At 44.7% G+C, this 18,005-nt stretch overlaps 2 protein-coding genes across 17 annotated transcripts in view; one reads left to right on the plus strand and one right to left on the minus strand.

The window, feature by feature from the left end:
- The window catches only part of GIT2 (GIT ArfGAP 2), a 48,615-nt gene extending 44,190 nt beyond the window's left edge, over positions 1-4,425 (minus strand). For all 14 annotated transcript variants that reach the window (XM_032397969.1, XM_032397965.1, XM_032397973.1 and 11 more), the window contains exons 1-2: positions 4,243-4,425; positions 3-136 (exon numbers count right to left, since the gene is read on the minus strand). In XM_032397969.1, the coding sequence (XP_032253860.1) occupies positions 3-136; positions 4,243-4,294 (186 nt within the window). In that variant the 5' untranslated portion in view covers positions 4,295-4,425. The remainder of the gene's footprint in view (positions 1-2; positions 137-4,242) is intronic.
- A 2,550-nt stretch (positions 4,426-6,975) lies between these two features.
- The window catches only part of ANKRD13A (ankyrin repeat domain 13A), a 33,653-nt gene continuing 22,623 nt past the window's right edge, over positions 6,976-18,005 (plus strand). For 2 of the 3 annotated variants that reach the window (XM_032397993.1, XM_032397994.1), the window contains exons 1-2: positions 6,976-7,188; positions 10,323-10,385. In XM_032397993.1, the coding sequence (XP_032253884.1) occupies positions 7,093-7,188; positions 10,323-10,385 (159 nt within the window). In that variant the 5' untranslated portion in view covers positions 6,976-7,092. The remainder of the gene's footprint in view (positions 7,189-10,322; positions 10,386-18,005) is intronic. The other variant, XM_032397995.1, reaches the window with a different exon arrangement.

Genomic DNA, 18,005 nt, shown 5'->3' on the forward strand with positions numbered 1-18,005 from the left:
ACCTGCAGCAACGTGGGAGGCCACGGTGTGTGTTTAAGATGCCTTACTTGAGAGATGTGGCGCCCTAGGCTCCGATGGACACTGCAGCACTCGTCACATATAAAAGTCCCCCTATTTACTGATGCCCAGGAAGGATCTGGAAAGAAGAATGACATCTCAGTGGCGAGGATACCAGGCGGCTGCTATACTGCCAGATGGCCAAAGATGACTGAGGTTTGGTTTTTCAAAAAAACAAGACATTCCTGTTGTGTTAGAATGCTAGTCAACATACCAAGCTGGCGAGCCTGTCTGATGATACCACCTATCTTGGCTGATTGGGTACCACATTAATGGAGATTAAACACATGAGCTGAAGCCCTAAATAAGCAATTGTCTCCTTTCTGGTCCAGGGCCACAGCCTGTAGCCCTAATGTGATCTACCACCTCAGATGCATGCTCCTTCATTCAACATAAGAGAAGCAAACTGAGAGGGTATGGATGAAACATTTCAAACCAATCTCCACAAACAGTAAGATAACATAGCCGTGTCAGTGAATAATCCACAAAGCATGATCTAAACTAAGTGCTGAAGAGACTGCTATCCTAATCTACTGCCGTACCTCTGCATGGCTCTAGGCTTGGCAGAAGGCTGCAAGCAACACAACAACAAAACTGCTTGGCTGTGGTGGCTCAGAGGACACACTGAGGAACCTGGCCTTCCCTGCTAGAAAATGTTTTGACATCCATTAGTCATTTCAAATAAACTGCCGAGTCCCACCTTGCAACTGATCTGAACGAACAGAAGCTGGAGTAACAGCAGCTTCAAAGAGGCAAAGATGTAAAATAAAAGTGAGTAATATTTGTGGTGCGTGTACAATACTTTTTCCCCACGAAGTCCCATGGAGCTTCAGCAGACATCCTTTGAGACAAGGAATAATTCACACTTGGTAAGCAGTGAGAATAATCCACACTGGGCCAGTAAACTGAACACATACTTAGAAATCCCAGATAAAAACAGACTTTCTACATTTCGTCAGACTCACAATGGGGTGACAATAGGTACCACTCAAGCTGCCTGGTCTAAGAGCTATATTTAGAAATTCTTCAATGTCCACAAAAATCTCTAAAATGCATGTACACCATCTTTACCATTTTTAACAGTTTATTCAAATCCTTTCCAACCATATAATGAAAAGTTACGAGATTTCAATCAGAGACAAATCCTGGGAGTCAAGGGTGTGGTGGTTGAGAGGGTGGCTCTGGAGACAAGCAGTCCAGGGTTGGAAGCCCAACTCTGCCACTTCCAGCACAATGATCTCAGGTAAGTTATTTTTTTGAGCATCGTCACCATGGATCGAATGGGAATAACAGCATAGCTCAGAGTAGGGGGCGTTTATTATAAAGGGTAAAGTTCTTTGCATATAGTAAGTACTCAGTAATGTCAGCTGTTATAACTTTTCTAAATTATTTTCTAAGTACCATTCGGATATTTTCAAGGGGCCGCTGAAATTCTCGACAACTGGAAAAGGTTTTTGATTGTCAATACTTAAGACGCCAACTGTTCCAGGTGAACACTATTACTATAGTGAAAAATCTCAAGTGGAGTTTTCAGGTAGTTGAGCTCAGAGAATCATCTATTTAAAATGAACTAGATTTGGGGCACCTGGGTGGCTCATTTGGTTTAGTGACCGACTCTTGATTTCAGCTCAGGTCATGATCTCAGGGTCGTGAGATCAGGCTCCACACTCAGCACAGGGTTGAGTCCACTTGGGATTCTCTCCCTCCCTCTGCCCCTCCCCGCGCGTGTGTAGGAACATGCACGGGTGCACACTTGCTCTCTCTCAAAATAAAACAAAACCTTTAAAACGAACTAGATTCATTAAAAAAAAAAAGTAAAATATTTACTAGGATGTGATCATGGTTAAATGTTTGCCATGAAATAAAACAGAAACAAAATAATTCAATGAAGTATAATTCTGTACTACTGTGCTATTCTGAAATGCGAAGACTGAAAACAATAAGATCAAAGATCCCTGCAAAGATACATAAGAACACTGCTTTTTGTAGTTTGGTACTCATACTACTACTTTAAAAAAAAAACAACTATTTTGAGGCATAGCTTTGGTTTTCACATATCATTCAGAGGATTCACTGTGTTCCTGGAGAAAATGAAATAGGAATGAGACACATTAAGCAAGGTTCTGAATTACTTTAACATCATGGATCAGAATCCCATGGAAAAAATATTAGAATGTTCACAACACAGTAAAATCAAAATCGAGCTCATACGAATGACGTTGGGTGAAACCCTTCCAGTTTACCTAAATGTTCTATGCTGGGGCTTCTAACCCAGACTCCAGGAACACCACAAATGGACTTCAGAAATGTCTGTGACCCCATTAAGAAATTATGAGCTCTGTATGAAAGAGTAACTACACGTGCATTTTCTGGGGAGAAGGCCTCAGCAGTCATCAGCACCTTTAAAGGACCCCTACGAGAAAGAGGTAACTCTTTGGGGCTCTGCAGAAAAGGCAGCACAAATTCCTAGCTGCTCAAGTTCACACAACATTTCAAGGTAGCCTAATTATATTCAAAACAGGAAGGAAATGACTCAAGTCTCTGTAGATTAGGCATTTGAGACAACAACAAAAATGATACAATGGAAGAGAGAATGTTCTGATACATGCACGAAATGCTGCAGAAGGGCAAGACAGTCATTAGTGTGGCAATGGTGAAGCAGTTTTCCTTTGTCCCCTACCACCTAATGAGTGAAGAATACACATTCCAAGAGGAAGTCTGAATCTAGACTCATGTGAATCAAACACATCACAGAAAGTTCAACTGAAAACAAGTAAGAAAATAAGGAAGTGGAACAAATAACATTTTCAGAGAATACGATGGGAGTCTATAACCCGCACTTTCTTGAGGTCCTCTTTTTCAACTCCTCTACCCCCTGCCCCATCGCAAAGGAAACTGGTAATCCCACTTGCACACTACACAGGCCATGAAAGAACCACATAAGGTTATCACAGTACTTATTTAAAATCGGTCTTCATATAACAAGATGAAGTCCAGAACAGTTGCAAAAACACTAGGGTTCAATGATTTAATTATGATGGTTAATTGGACTTTATTGTAACCAAAGTCATCATCTTACCTTTGAATTACTTCAAATTTCAAAGCAGGTTAATCCAAGCACCAAGAAAAGCACAGAGACCTGTCAATTCAGTTTCAATTGCTAAAACGGATCTGAACTCTAAATCTAAAAACTCTAAATCCCTTATGCAAGGGAAGAATGGTTTTGAGCTTTCAACGCATCCATAGGTCTATCCTGCCCGAATGCCCAAATGTATCTATTTGCCAGTGATTTTGTTTTGTAGGTTGTAATTAATGTACGATTTAGAACCTCAACTCTAGCTTTAAGAGACCGCAAAGGTTCTGTACTAAACAACGCAACACAAAAAAGAAAAAAACTTAGATGAGATGATCCTAAAAATATTCATTGACTCTTCCTTACCACTGAATGTGGTTCTCCCAATTACCTCCATCGGAAAAATGAGGAAATTAAGGCTGGACCAAATGAAATCACCACCCCAAGATCACGCAGAAACAAAACCTAGTTGAACCCAGGCCGTTCAGATCCCAAAACTCGAGACATGCATTGCCTCCCAAGCGCTGGTTGTGTTTGCAAGACCTCGACCTTCTGGAGATTCTCCCCGGTGGAAGTAGAGTGGGAGCCGGGATCTTAGGAGCATGGAAATCATCTACGGGGGTCCCCTGGAGAGTATCAGTGGACGGAAGCGGCGAGTGCACCCACCCCAGGAAGGGCCTCCTCGCGCGGCGGGGGTCCGGGGGGCTGCGCGGGGAGCTGGGGGAACACCTGCAGCCTCAGGGGGCCGCAGCCGGGAGAACGCTCGCATTTTACTTCTGTAATTGGCCTTCCTGTGCATTGCCCAAGCCCCTTCCTGTTGGGGAAGCAGCGCCGACCCCGCAGCCTCCCCGCCCGGCCTGGGACGGAGGGGAGGAGAGAGGAGGAGAGGGGATGAGAGGGGAGGGAGGGGCGGGAGGGCGGCGGCCCCCTAGCCCGCCCGGCTCTGACAGGCCCGGGACGGGTCCCGCCCCGAGGCCACCCCGGGTCCTCCTCCTAGCGACCCCAGGTGTGGGGTTCGGACGCCGGGACCCGCCCGACTCGAGGGGGCGGCCCCGGGGCAGGGGTCCCTTCGAGCAGAGCTGAGGGAAGCGGGCCCGGCCGGTGCGACTCACCCGGCCCGCTGCAGTCAGCGCACACCTCGCTGCTCCGAAGCCGCTTCGACATGGCTCCCGCCTCCCACCTGCCAGGAATCAGGGTCCCCGGGACAGTGAAGGCGGCGGCGGCGGCGCTTCCGCTCTAACGGGTCCCAGCGGCGGCGCTGGCGGCGGCGCCTCTCCCCTCAGCGCCTCGCAGCCGCGGCGCAGCACGCACGCGCGGGGAGGTGCCCTTCGCCGCCGGACAGATCATGTGACCGGAAAGGGCACGCTGCCTTGCCGCCATCTTGAGTGAGGGCAGATATGTGCCCCAGCATCTTCTGCCCTGCCTATATATTTTCTTCAATTTGGGTCTTTCTCTTTGGAAGTCCCAGCACTGAGTAATACCAGGGGAAGCTGCAAAATCTCGTGGCCAGAGTTCTGCAGCCACAAGTTTCCTGAGGCAATCAATAGTCAAGTTACTTAGTATAACTGGTCAAATTCATTCACTTAATCAATAAATACTTACTGAGCATTTACTATGTTCCACATACTGTTCCAGGTGCAGAAGAAATAACAATGAGCAAAGAAGACAAAATTTCCTGTTCTCATGGCGCTTACATTCTACTGTGGTAGACCTACAATAAAATAAATCAAATAAGCAACAGTTTTAGTCTCATGTGGAAGATGGAGCTGATATGTTATCTACCTCTAGTGCGCGATTTTTTTTTTTTTTGGCGTGTCTTGATACATAAGAATGATTTTTTTTTTTTTTTTTTTACATTTTTAAAGGGTTGTAAAGAAGAAAAAGGAGAAGAGGAAGTGGATGAATAATATCCGACAAAACTCATATATGGCCTACAAAGCTAAATATTTACTATCTGGCTAAGGAGAAATGGAATAATTTACAGAAAAATGTGGTGTGCCTGCCCTATTGTAAGCACTCAATAATAGTAGCTCCCACTATTCTTGGTATTCCGTATCACTATTATTTTCTAATCACAACTTTTTGTTTTTGAGAATAAGAATAGATGGCCTACAGTAACACAGGATGGTGTGAGATAAACACAATGAGATGAGTTTAATCAGTGTGAATGAGAGAAGAGATGTGACCCTAATGCTAATGAATATTTATTGTATGTATTATATGTAAATGCAGCCATGATCTCCAGTCAGGAAATATTGGATGCCTATTAAGGTCCAGGCACTGTTTTGACTTTAGATACTCTGGTAAGCAGCCATTGTGGAGTTCTGCAACTCATGAATAAGAGAGATGTTCAATGAATATTGAATGATGAAGAGAAAGATTAAGTCGCATAAAGTTTCTGGAAAGATAGGAAGTCCTGGAAGAGGTCTTAGAAGCTCTGGATGTTGGTCTACCTCTCCATTTTGGTAAATGTGTGGTGTAGGAATAACTGCATAATTCCCACACATTCCACAGTGAGAGCCTCTGGGTGCCATCCTGATGCTCCTGCATCCTGTTTTGGTTCTCAGACTCACAAATCTTCTGGACTCAACACATGTGGAGAACGGATTAGGCCAGGATTCTTGAACAGCTGTTGTTGCAGGCATCTGAAAAGCTGGCTGCACACAGGCCGGGGAGGGAGAGGGTATGTTTTCAGGATGCACTGAATAACTTCCCCCAGCTGTGTGGTCTAGTTGTAGACAACTGTGTGGATAGCTTTGGCTGGTGAGTAGCTGCAAGTTGACTTGGCTCTTCATTGAATCAAAAGAGCTGTAGTGTCTGAGGTTGAAACCCAAAGAATGAACTTAATATTTGCAGAGTGTGATCAAGTCTGGGTATTATCTATTAGTCTTTTTAGCCATAATCCAAAACTCAAAGTGGCTAGTTCCAAAAATAAATGACCCTCATATGTGGAAGAAACCACCATCATATGTAACTTTGAATCATAACCCGGTTTGGAGGTCAGATAGAACAGTGGTTCTCAACTGGGGATGATTTTTCTCCCCCTGGGGACATTTGGCAATGTCTGGAGGTATTTTGGCCAGGGGAGTGCTATGGCATCCAGGGGATAGAAAGGCCAGAGATGCTCAACATCCTACAAAGCACAGGACAATCCCCACAGAAAGAAAATCACTGAGTTTACAATGTGCCAATGTTGAGAAACCCTGAGGAAGAACAACTCCCTCGTTATGCAAATCTTCAGTGCCACTTGTCCAGAGTTTTTAAAATTCCCTCTTTAAAATTGTTCGGTGTTGCCCACTTCCAAAATGGCTTCTGGCCAATCATGGAAGCACTGCCCAATTCCAAAAAGGCTGCAAGGGAGTCAGTACCTGGAATGGTTTGGTCCAGGCCCCAGCTGCCCCCCCCTGAACTCACAGCGGATGGAAGAGGCCCAGTTGTGGACTGAACCATGTGAAATCGCTGGAGCAGGGGGAAAGGGGCTGGTGACGGATAGGCCGAGTTTTCCGTATCCAGATCCTGAGCTAAGGGAGAGAATGTTAGCTCTGTTTGGGGACTGCACTGTGTTTCCGGGTGTGTAGTTGGGGGTGGGTGCGATCGGGCCGACTCCGGGCCGCGTGGCTGGCCTCGTCTCCCCCCGCCGCGGCGTGCACGGTGGTTCGCCCCGCGCACTTCCCGGTTTGGGGCAGTTCGGCCCGCAGAAGTCGGTTCGGGAGCTGTCAGCGCGGGCGGGAGCGCGGCGGGGTGCGGGGTGGGCGCGGCCGACCCCGTCCCCGACCCGGCCCGCGACCCCCGACCTCCCGCGCGCCCCGCACCCGGCCCGTAGGCCGCCCCGCCGTGTACCTCGCCCCTCTCTCACTCTCTCTCTCGCGCGCGCCGGCCGCCGGGCGGGCGGGCGCCGGAGACCCCGCCGGGGCTGAGGCTTGGGAAGCGGGCGGTGAGGGCCCGGCTGCGGCCTTTCCGCCATGTCCTCGGCCCGCGACAACAGCGGCCACTTCCCCTTGCACCTCCTGGTGTGGAACAACGACTACCGGCAGCTGGAGAAGGAGCTGCGGGGCCAGGTGAGGGGCGGGGCGGGGGTCCGCCGGCGGCGAGGGGCGGGGGTGGGCGGATCGGGAGGTCGCTTTGTCCCCCTGAGCCCATCTCCAACCTTCTGCCTTCGGGGCCCCGCAGACCCCTTCAGTTCTGCAGCCGTGGAACAATAATAATAAGAGGACATGTATCGGAGTGCTTACTGGGTGCCAGACCCTGTGCCAGGCGCTTTATGAACATTATCATCTTTTTGCCTTTCCAACAATCCTAGGAGATAGGCACTGTTATTATTACATTGGCCAGAGAAGGAAACTGAGGCTCTCAGAGGTTATGTGCCTTGCGCAAGGTCGCCCCCCTGATAAATACCAAGTCGGGACTTTAACTATGGCCGGCTGGCTCCGGAGTGCACTGTTTTAACCAGTTTGGCTCTACTGCCTCTCCCAAAGAGGTGAGAACAGCACACACCGCTCACCCCACCCACCCTTTTTGTAAGGAAGGGCTTGGTTGGGTTTGGAGTCCAGGTTCTAACTCGCCCTGTGACCTTGGGCAAGGCATTTTTCCCATTCTGGCCCAGGGAGGCTGATACATACCAAAGTTTGAGAGTCACGGGTGCACAGGATCCTTAAAATCCCTTCCTATCCTCAAATGCTTTGATTCCTTGTCTTTTATTTATTGCTATCTCTTTAAAGCAGTGGTTCTCAGTTGGAGGTGGTTTTTGACACACACGTCCCCACCCCCAATGGTAATGCATGGAGACAGTTTTGGTCCTTACCGGTGGGGAATGGGTGCTACTGGGATCTTAGCGGTAGAGGCCAGGGACGCTGCTCACCATCCTACAGTGCACAAGACAGCTCTCCACAACTGAGAATTATCTGGTCCAAAATGTCAGTAGCGTTATGTTTGAGGAAACCCTGCTAGTGCCCTCTACTTACAAGCTAATATACTTAGCAGTTAGGATAAGGATTTGTAATTATTTGGTGTAATTCTTGTTGACTTTGAAATCCTTATTTTTGAATGGCTCAAAATCGATGCTATAATTGTCAAGAAATTTTAGAGAAAAAGGAGCACTTTTGGTTGGCAAAAATTGAGCAAGGTCAGCATCACCCCGTTTGGTGAATGGTTACTGCTAAGTGAGTGTGTTCTTGCACCCTGCTATATTTTTAAAAAATCTGTTGAGCACTTGCTGGAAGTCAAGAGTTGCTCTTTTTTTCATTTAAATCCTCTGTCCAGACAGAATAAACTTTTATTGTGAGAGTCATTGGTCTTAATTAGATCACGCCCCCAGAGTAGATGATGATTCACCATTAGGTGTCCCAGTATACCTGGTGATTTCATTCCCTTTCTGTTACTAGATGTGGTGCAGAGGGAATCCTCCATCGTTTTGCTCTCAGCTCTAAGTGTTCTCACCTTGGACACTTGAAAAACGACCAGACAATCCTGCTGTGTTGTGCATCTGCACTTCCTCAGTATCGGTGCTGCCCCAGCTTCTTGTGAAATACCAAGATAAAGTACAAAGAAAGTCACAGAACTAAACTCCCTTTTGATAGAGAAGTTCAACGCCATCATTAAGCCACATACTCTTTCTTTTTTTTTTAAAGATTTTATTTATTTATTTGACAGAGAGAGACATAGCGAGAGAGGGAACACAAGCAGGGGGAGTAGGAGAGGGAGAAGCAGGCTTCCCCGCGGTGCAGGGAGCCCGATCTGGGGCTCGATCCCAGGACCCTGGGATCATGACCTGAGCCGAAGGCAGACGTTTAACGACTGAGCCACCCAGGCGCCCCGCCACATACTCTTTCAATACTGATTTCTGAAAACAGCAGGCTTTCTATTCATTGGAGGTGAAGAAAAGAGCTTGAATGAAGTGCAGTTTTTCTTTGGAGAAAAACTTGTTTGATAAGAACACGGTCTTGGGTTTACCATCTAAAATGTGGCATAGTTGAATTCTCTCCTTTTCCTGTAGGCTGTAATTCATTGAAAGTTCTCTGTGCCTCTTACCTCGAAAAATGTTAAGGACATTCGTGATCAGAGAATTATAATTCTGCAGCAGATTTTCCTAGAGTAAATTAGATCCTTCACACTTTATACTGTCAAGGCAGGGGGTCAAAGGAAGGATATTCATACTTGCTAATTATTTGGTTTTGACTTTGTTATTGTTTATCCCCGTAGATCATTTCATAGTATACCCGTCCTCTCTGAGGACTCGGTAGTTGAAGCCGATTCATAAATAACATCTTTACCGTGAAAGCTTGACTGTCATGACCACATAATCTAATCTCAATCCTGAAACTTGGCCATTGAAGGGGTAGAGGTGGGGCTGGCTTCAAGGGCATGCTACCTGTGCTCAGAAGGGGTATGCTTGGTATAATGCTCTGCTGTCACCATCTTGAAATTCTTTTTTTTTTTTTTTTAAGATTATTTATTTGAGAGAAAGAGAATGAGAGCAAGACAGCGTGGGAGGGGGGCGGAGGGGGAGAGAGAGAGAATCTTGAGCAGACTCCCTGCTGAGCATGGAGCCTGACTCGATCTCACAACCCTGAGATCTGACCTGAGCCGAAGTCAAGAGTTGGAGCCTTAACCAACTGAGCCACCCAGGCGCCCCCACCGTCTTGAAATTCTTAATTATTTTTTTTCGAACAAGGAGCCTTGCATTTTCAGTTTTCACCGCGCCCTGCAAATTATGTAACTGGTTCAGGGTTAAGAAGTTATTCATTGATATCATTAAAATATGTGGCAGGAAATATTTTGTTGCTTTCATATTTGTCAAGAGTCTCTTGATTATGAAACAACTACGGACTTCGTGACTTGGAGGCAGTTGGGTTAATGGCCAGTACTAATACTGATAACGTTGTGAGCTTGGGCAAGTTATTTACCCTTGCTGAATTGTTTTATCATCTGTAAAAATAGGGAGAGTAGCACTGAGAGCCTACCCATTTGTCAGGCATTGTGCTGAAATGCTTTCTGTGCAATTTTAGATTTAATTCTCACACTGCCCTGGAGTGAATGCTTTCATGATTCCCATTTTACAGATAAGGAAACCAGATAAGGTGGAGAGGCTCAGTTGCCTGCTTAGCCTGTGGCTGAAGCAGGGTGTGAACCCAGAACGTCAGACTCTGTCCTAATGCCGTATTCTTAACCCTTGCATTCTGCTTCTTTCCGTAAGAGTCCCTCCAGTTCAGAATCGTGGAAAATAAGGCAGAGAACAGATGTGGAAGCGCGGCACATAGTAAGTGAGAGTAATCCCATTTATCATCATTGCTGCTGTGATTATGATAATCTTCCTGGGCATTCAGTTTCTTTTATGTATGCCCCAGTTTTTCTGCAAGGAACGTGTGTTGGCTGCATAGTTAAAAACAAAAAATTCCTATCACCCCAGCAATACAACCAGCTGTTTCACTTAGTGTTTTGTTTGCCAGTGAGCTTCTGCTCTCCGTTCCTTCCTTCCTCCCATCCCACGAGTGAGACTCGAAGCAGGCACACCACACCGGTAGCTGTAAGGGTTGTATTTTGTTCTAGGAACAACAGCACAGAAGGAATCAAGTTTATCCAGAGGAAGAGGGTAGGCGCGTTTCTGAGTGTGCGTGAGTCAGCCCCCACCCCAAGGTCTTGCTGAGAGCTGGAGTGTGGAGTTTGCCAGCTCTGCATTTGTTTCGAGCTTTCCATGTTGGCTCAGCAGAGGCACTTTATTAAGTGCCTCTTAACGCATTAGCTCTACTGTCTTTAATATTCAGTGGGGCCTTGAAGTCGGTGCAGTGGAAATGATTTGTGTCACGGTTATGTTGTTTGTCATTTAGCTAGAGAGGTCTGTTAAACATCCCTGGCCTTCTTATGGATGCTGGGAGAATGAGTGAACACTTAAGGGGACATATGCAAAGGTCAGTCAGTGCACCTTAGATGGGGGGAAACCCAGGACCGAGTAGGGTGGAGGGTGGCAGATAAGGCCTGACTCGAGGGCCGGGCCCCAGTGAGGAAGCCAGCAGGTGAAAGTATACCATCAGGGCAAGAGGAAGAGGATGTTATAGGCGGCAGCAGTCCTCAGAGCTTGACGGGGAGCTACCCTGGGGTTGTCGCCCCAGTCTGCAGCAGGCCAGGTGGGGCACTGGGCACACATTCAGGTTGGTGCCTGTTGGCTGGAGGCCTTCCAGGAGCCAGGGGCCAAGCATCCAAGATGAAGAGCTAGAGCCTGCTCTCACGTGCTCCCTCTTGGCCCTCGGGGGCTCAGGCTCACTTGAGGGAACTATGCCTATGGATACCATTTCCCGCCTGACTTGGCAGGGGCGGGGGGGAGGGGGGGTTGGTCAGTTTGGGCCACAGCTGCAGAGGACCAGAGCAGCCTGAGATGCACAGGAATGAGGGTGGACTTCTGGAGAGAATGGAAGGCCAGTTAGCAGCCTCTTGCTGGAGCCCCCACCCCACCCCACCCCTGCCAGAGGTAACAGTGATGGTTGATGAAGCACTTACATTGTGTTGGGTTTGGAGGCACAGAAGGGTTGGTTAATGCACCTGAGGCTAGTCAGGGGCCTGGACGTGGGCCTGTTGTCTGGCTCTGCGGCCTGCACTCACAGCTTGGCCTTTTACTGCCTCGGGAGGGCAGCAGGATGAAAACAAGGCTTTGAGCAAGCAAAGTCAGTGGGCTTAAATTAGCAATTAGGATGGGGACGTGCAGAAATCTCACTGCTTTTTTTCTTTGGGGGCACTATCATAGTTGAAGGGGTGGGTGTTTTTAATTTGGTATAGTTCATGACTGAAGAAACATAAAGGAAAAACTGAAATGATCAGCTTCCAATGTGAATTCCAGTTTAATTCTGAACGCTCTTGCTCACTGAACTAATGTCATTGGTTAGAGACCCTAAGCCCCACTATAAACTGTAATGAAATCTGAACAGATCCCTTTTAGGAAGAAACTGACCGCTTATATGTGGGTGTATGATAATAAGAGCTATTTCTTCTTAGTGCTTCTTAACAGGGTTAATATTATGCCTTTACTCTTGTAAGAACTCTGTAAGGTCGGTGTTTTTTATTCCCAGTTTACAAGGGAGCAAACTGAAGCTCTGGAGAAATTAAACAACTCATCAAACAGTATATAGATGATAGATTTGTTTTATGTATTACATAAAGCACATACATACATAGGTTTTTTCAAACATCTTTATTGAGCTATAATTCACTAATTATACAATTCACCCATTAAAGTATATCACTCAGTGGTTTTTAGCGTCTTCACTGAGTTGTGCAACCATCACCACCATCAAATTCCAGACATTTTCATCTCCCCAGAAAGAAACCTCGTACCCCGTAGTCACTCTCCATTTCCCCTCCACCCCTTCAGCTCCAGGCGACCGCTAATCTACTTGCTGTCTCTCTAGATTTGCCTATTCTGGACATTTCCTATAAATGGAATCCTATGATATGTGGCCTTTTGTGTCTGGTTTCTTTTACTTACCATGTTTGTGAGGGTCATCCACACTGTGGCACGTATCAGTCCTTCATTCCTTTTTATGGCCGAATAGTATTCCCCTGTCTGGGTGTACCTCATTTTGTTTATCCATTTACCAGTTGATGGATGTTTGTCTCCGCCCCCCCCCCGCACTTTTTGGTTATATGGGTAATGCTGTATGCATATTCGTGTACAAGTTTTCATATGGGTGTATGTTTTTATTTCTCTTGGGTAAATACCCATGAGAGGAATTGCTGGGTCATATGGTCACTCTATGTTTGACTTTTCGAGGCCCTGCCAACCGTTTTTCAAATTGGCTGCACCATTTTACATTCCCACCAGCCGTGCGTGAGGGTTCCATTTCTCCACATCCTTGTCCACACTTGTTATTCTTTTTGATTGTAGTCATCCTAGTGGGTGTGAAGTGGTATCTCATTGTGGTTTTGACTGACATTTCCCTAGCGATGAGTGAAATTGAGCCTCTCTTAATGTCCTCCTTGGCACTGGCATATCGTCTTTGAAGAAATGTCTATTCCAAATCCTTTGCCCGTTTAAAAATTGGGTTGTCTTTTTATTCTTGAGAAGTTCAAGTTCTTCATATATTCTGGATACTAACTAGCCCTTTATCAGATAAATGACTTGCAAATATTTTTTCCCCTTCTGTGGGATGTCTTTTTACTTTATGGTATCATGCGAAGTACAAAAATTTTCAATTCTGATGAAGTGCAATTTATCTGTATTTTCTTTTGTCTCTTATGTTTTTGGTGTTGTATCTAAGAAGGTTTTGCCCAACCCAGGGTCACAAAGATGAACTCTGTTTTCTTCTAAGAGTTTTATTGTTTTAGTTCTTCCATTTGGGTTTATGATCAATTTAGAGCTAATTTTCATGTATCACATATATAAAACTTCATTCTTTTGCATGTGGATATCCAGTTGTTCAAGCACCACTTGCTGAAAAGATTATTTTTATTTTTTTTTAAAGATTTTATTTATTTATTTGACAGACAGTGAGAGGGAACACAAGCAGGGGGAGTGGGAGAGGGAGAAGCAGGCTTCCCACTGAGGAGGGAGCCCGATGTGGGGCTCAGCCCCAAGACCCCGGGATCATGACCCGAGCTGAAGGCAGACACTCAACTACTGAACCACCCAGGCGCCCCTAAGTTGTATTCTATTGATTCTATCTTTATGGCAGTACCGTACTGTCTTGATTGCTGTAGCTTTATACATAGTTAAGTTTTGAAATTGGTAATTGTGAATCTTCAAACTTTGCTCTTTTCAAGATGGTTTTGGCTATGCTGGTCTCCTTGCACTTCCTGAAGAATTTTAGGATCAGCTAGTCAATCTCTACAAAAAGCCAGCTGGAATTTTGATAGGTATTGCATTGACTCTGTAGCTCAGTTTGGGGAATATTTTGTTTTAAGATTTTATTTATTTGAGAGAAAGGGGAGGGTTAGAGGGAGAGGGAGATGCAAACTCCCCGCTGAGCAGGGAGCCCGATGTGGGACTCGATCCCAGGACCCTGGGATCATGACCTAAGCCAAAAGCAGATGCCTAACCAACTGAGCCACCCAGGTGCCCTCAGTTTGCGGAGTACTGACATCTTAAGTATTAAGTCTTCTGAACCATGAACATGTGATGTTTTTCCATTTATTTAGGTCTTAATTTCTTTCAACAATGCTTTACAGTTTTCAGAGTTTATGTTTTGTACTTTTGTTATTTATTCCTAAATGTTTCATTCTTTTTGATGCTATTGTAAATAGAATTGTTTTCATAATTTCATTTTCAGTTGTTAGTGTATAGAGAGACAATTGATTTTATTTCATTTTTTAAAGTTGAAGTATAATTAACATACAATGTTGTATTAATTTCAGGTGTACAACATATTGATTCAACAGTCCTATACATTTTCAGTGCTCACCATAATAAGTGTAGTCACCATCTGTCACCAAACAACGTTATTACAATATTATTGACTATATTCCATATGCTGTACTTTTCAAAATCTTTGTGCCTACTTATTTTATAACTGGAATTTTGTATATCTTAGTCCCCTTTATCTTTTCTTTTCTTTTTTTTTTTATCTTAGTCCCCTTTATCTATTTTACCCATCTCTCCACTCACCTCCCCTCTGGCAACAACCAGTTTGTTCTCTGAGAAATATAATTGATTTTTATGTATTGATCTTGTATCTTCCAATCTTGCTGAACTCCTTTGTTAGTTCTAACCCTTTAGTGGATACTTTAGGATTTTCTATATATAAGATCATGTCATCTGTGAATAGAGATTTACTTCTTCCTTTCTAATCTGGATGCCTTTTCTTTCTTTTTCTTGCTGTATTGCCCTGGTTAGAACGTCTAGTACAGTACTGAATAGAAGAGACAGAAGAAAACATCCTTGTCTTGTTCCTTATCTTAGGGGGAAGGCATCCAGTCTTTCACCATTAAGATAATATTAGCTGTGAGTGTTCATAATTGGGTGCTCTTTGAGGAAATTCCCTTCTATTTCTAGTTTGTTGAGTGTTTCCTGTTTTTTTATTTTTATTTTGTATCACGAAGGGGTGTTGGATTTTGTCAAATGCTTTTTCTCCATTGTCGTAGCCTTGTTTGGGCCTCTGTAACAAAATACCATAGACTGGATAGTTTATAAACAATAGAAATTTATTTCTTAAAGTTCAGGAGGCTCTAAATCCAAGATAATGGTGCTGGCAGATTTAGCGTGGTGGTGGAGAGGGCTCTCTTCCTGGTTCATAGCAGGAGCTTTCCAGCTGTGTCCTCACATGGTGAAAGTGGGTCTAGCAAGCTCTCTGGGGCCTCTTTTATTAAGACACTAACTCCATTCATGAGGGCCCCACACTCATGACCTAAGAACCCCCCCGCCCCCCCGCAAAGGCCCCACTTCTAATACCATCATCTTTGAAAGTTAGGATTTCAACATAAGAATGTAGACTACAGTTAGATCACAGCATACATCTATTGAGATGATCATGTGTTATTTTATTTTATTTTATTCTATTAATATGCTGTGTTATATTAATTATCAGATGTTAAACCACCTTTGCATTTGAGATAAATCTCACTTGGTCCTGGTGTTTAATAGCCCTTTTTATGTGTTGCTAAATTTGTTTTGCTAATATATTGTTGAAGATTTTGCATCTATATTCATTAGAGGTATTGGTCTGTGGTTTTCTTTCTTTGGTAATGTGTTTGTTATCAGGATAATACTGGGCTCATAAAACAAGTTGGGAAGTTTTCCTTTATCTTCTATTTTTTTTATTTTTGGAAGAGTTTGTGAAGAATTGATATTAATTCTTTGAATGTTTGGCAGAATTCACCAGTGAAGCCATCTGGGCCTGAGCATTTTTTAAAGTTTAAAAATTACTGATTCAATCTCTTGTTACAAATTTATTCAGATTTTCTGTTTTTTCTTAAGTCAGTTTTGCTAGTTTATGTCTGTCTAGGAATATGTGCCTTTCATTTAAGTCTCTACTCTGTTGGCATACGGTTCACAGTATTCCTTTTTTTTTTTTTTTTTAAGATTTTATTTATTTGAGAGAGAAAGAGAGAGATTGAGAGAACAAGTGGGAGGAGGGGCAGAGGGAGAAGCAGACTCCCTGCAGAGCAGGGAGCCTGATGCGGGACTTAATCCCAGGACCTTGGGATTATGACCTGACCCGAAGGCAGACGCTTAACCAACTGAGCCACCCAGGCGCCCCATAGGATTCCTCTTAAACACTCTATATTCTGTAGAGTTGGTAGTGATATCCCTTCTTTCATTCCCGCTTTTGGTAACTGGAGTCTTCTCTCTTTCTTGCCTGGTCAATCTAGCTGAAAGTTTATCAATTTTGTTGATATTTACTAAGAACAAGTTTTTGGTTTTGTTGATTTTTCTATATTGATTTGCTGTCCTCTGTTTTGCTAATTTCCACTTTAATCATCCACTGTCTTTAATCCCAGTCACCATAATATAGTATTTTTCCTCCCTTCTCTCTTTTCAAATGAGAAAGAGGTGCAGGAGGCTCTGAAGAGCTACAGTCAGCATTGCAAAACGGGCTGCTGTCTGGCTCATACGTACTTTTTTCCCCTGTGGTCCAAACTAGGAAAAAGTCAACTACTTAATGTATTTGGCTTTGATTTTACACACCATTTCTAGTGGTTGCCCAGGAGCTTGAGTGTCAGTCCTTGGTCTGAGATGTTTTGTTTTGGGGTGTGAATTGCATTAAATAGAATTTCCCCTTTTTGTGTGACAAGTATTGTTAAACATCTCCTCTATATCAGGCAGTGTGCTAAACCCAGCACCTTTCCCGTAAACTGAACTTGTTAGGTGAGGAAACAGTTTATATAACAGATATGTAAAGAGGCAATGAATTTGCTAATTATTTCTCTCTTGCTAAAATTCAATCTTTAGTTGGATTACTGTTTTAAAAACAATGGTTTACCGCAGATTAGAGACCAGGGTGGTGGAAGCTAGGAAATGCGAGACTTGGATCCGGCCCTTTGGAAGAACATCAGTGTCTCTGGTGAGAGAGAGAAAAGCCATACCCTTGGGGAAAGCCAGGGAATCCCGGGAGGTGGTGTGGGCCCCTTTCCAGGAGATGTGTTGGTATTCCAGCGCCGGAGAGAACGCTGAGGCCTGGGATTGGTCCAGGAGGACATGTGCTCGCTTAGCAGAATGTCTTCGGCCACTGCTGTCGTTCCTCGAGACCAGTTCCTGTCTTCACTGCATGCCAGCCATGATGCACTTTGCAAAACAGGGAGGTTCAGTAGCTGTTGGGCAGTAGCTGTTTAGCTCTGCTTACCTTTCTCCCCTGTGGCCAGTAAGTGGAACATTCTGGGTATCTTTGGAGGCTGCAGTTAAAGCTTGCACAACAACTAGCATCTCAAATCAAGATAAAAGCACATTTCCTGAGAAGTATTTGAGCACTTACAACGTTTTACATCCCAGAAGTCCCGTGGTAGTTTCTTGCGTCCTTGGAAGAACGTTCAGAATCCTCTTTGGAAGGCAGCATTCGGTCATTCAGACTGGGCTCATACCACCAGAGAAACTGCCACTTGGCTCTCCACCCAGTGCAGGTGGCGGAAGGAGGGCCGGGATACGAATGAAGAGTAAAAGCCAAATGGCTCTGCCCAGCATGGGGAAGAAAACCTTCGAGGGGAAACAGACCACAGTGGCATGTGTTTGTTCTCATATTTACCTAGAAACATGTCCACATCCACATCTGGTGGATCACGCTCATTGCAGGACCCGTGGATGCTGCTACTTCACAGTGCTCAGAACTCCACACACAGTAATGAGAGTGGCGTTCTGGGGGGAACCCAGCTAGAGAATGTGATTTTATTCTGACCCAAATGACCTTCTGTACTTTCAGTTTTTTTTTTTTTTTTTTTTTTTTTTTTTTTTAAAGATTTTATT

This window comes from Phoca vitulina, unplaced genomic scaffold (assembly GCF_004348235.1).
Source record: "Phoca vitulina isolate PV1807 unplaced genomic scaffold, GSC_HSeal_1.0 scaffold108, whole genome shotgun sequence".
In the NCBI taxonomy this organism is placed as follows: domain Eukaryota; kingdom Metazoa; phylum Chordata; class Mammalia; order Carnivora; family Phocidae; genus Phoca; species Phoca vitulina.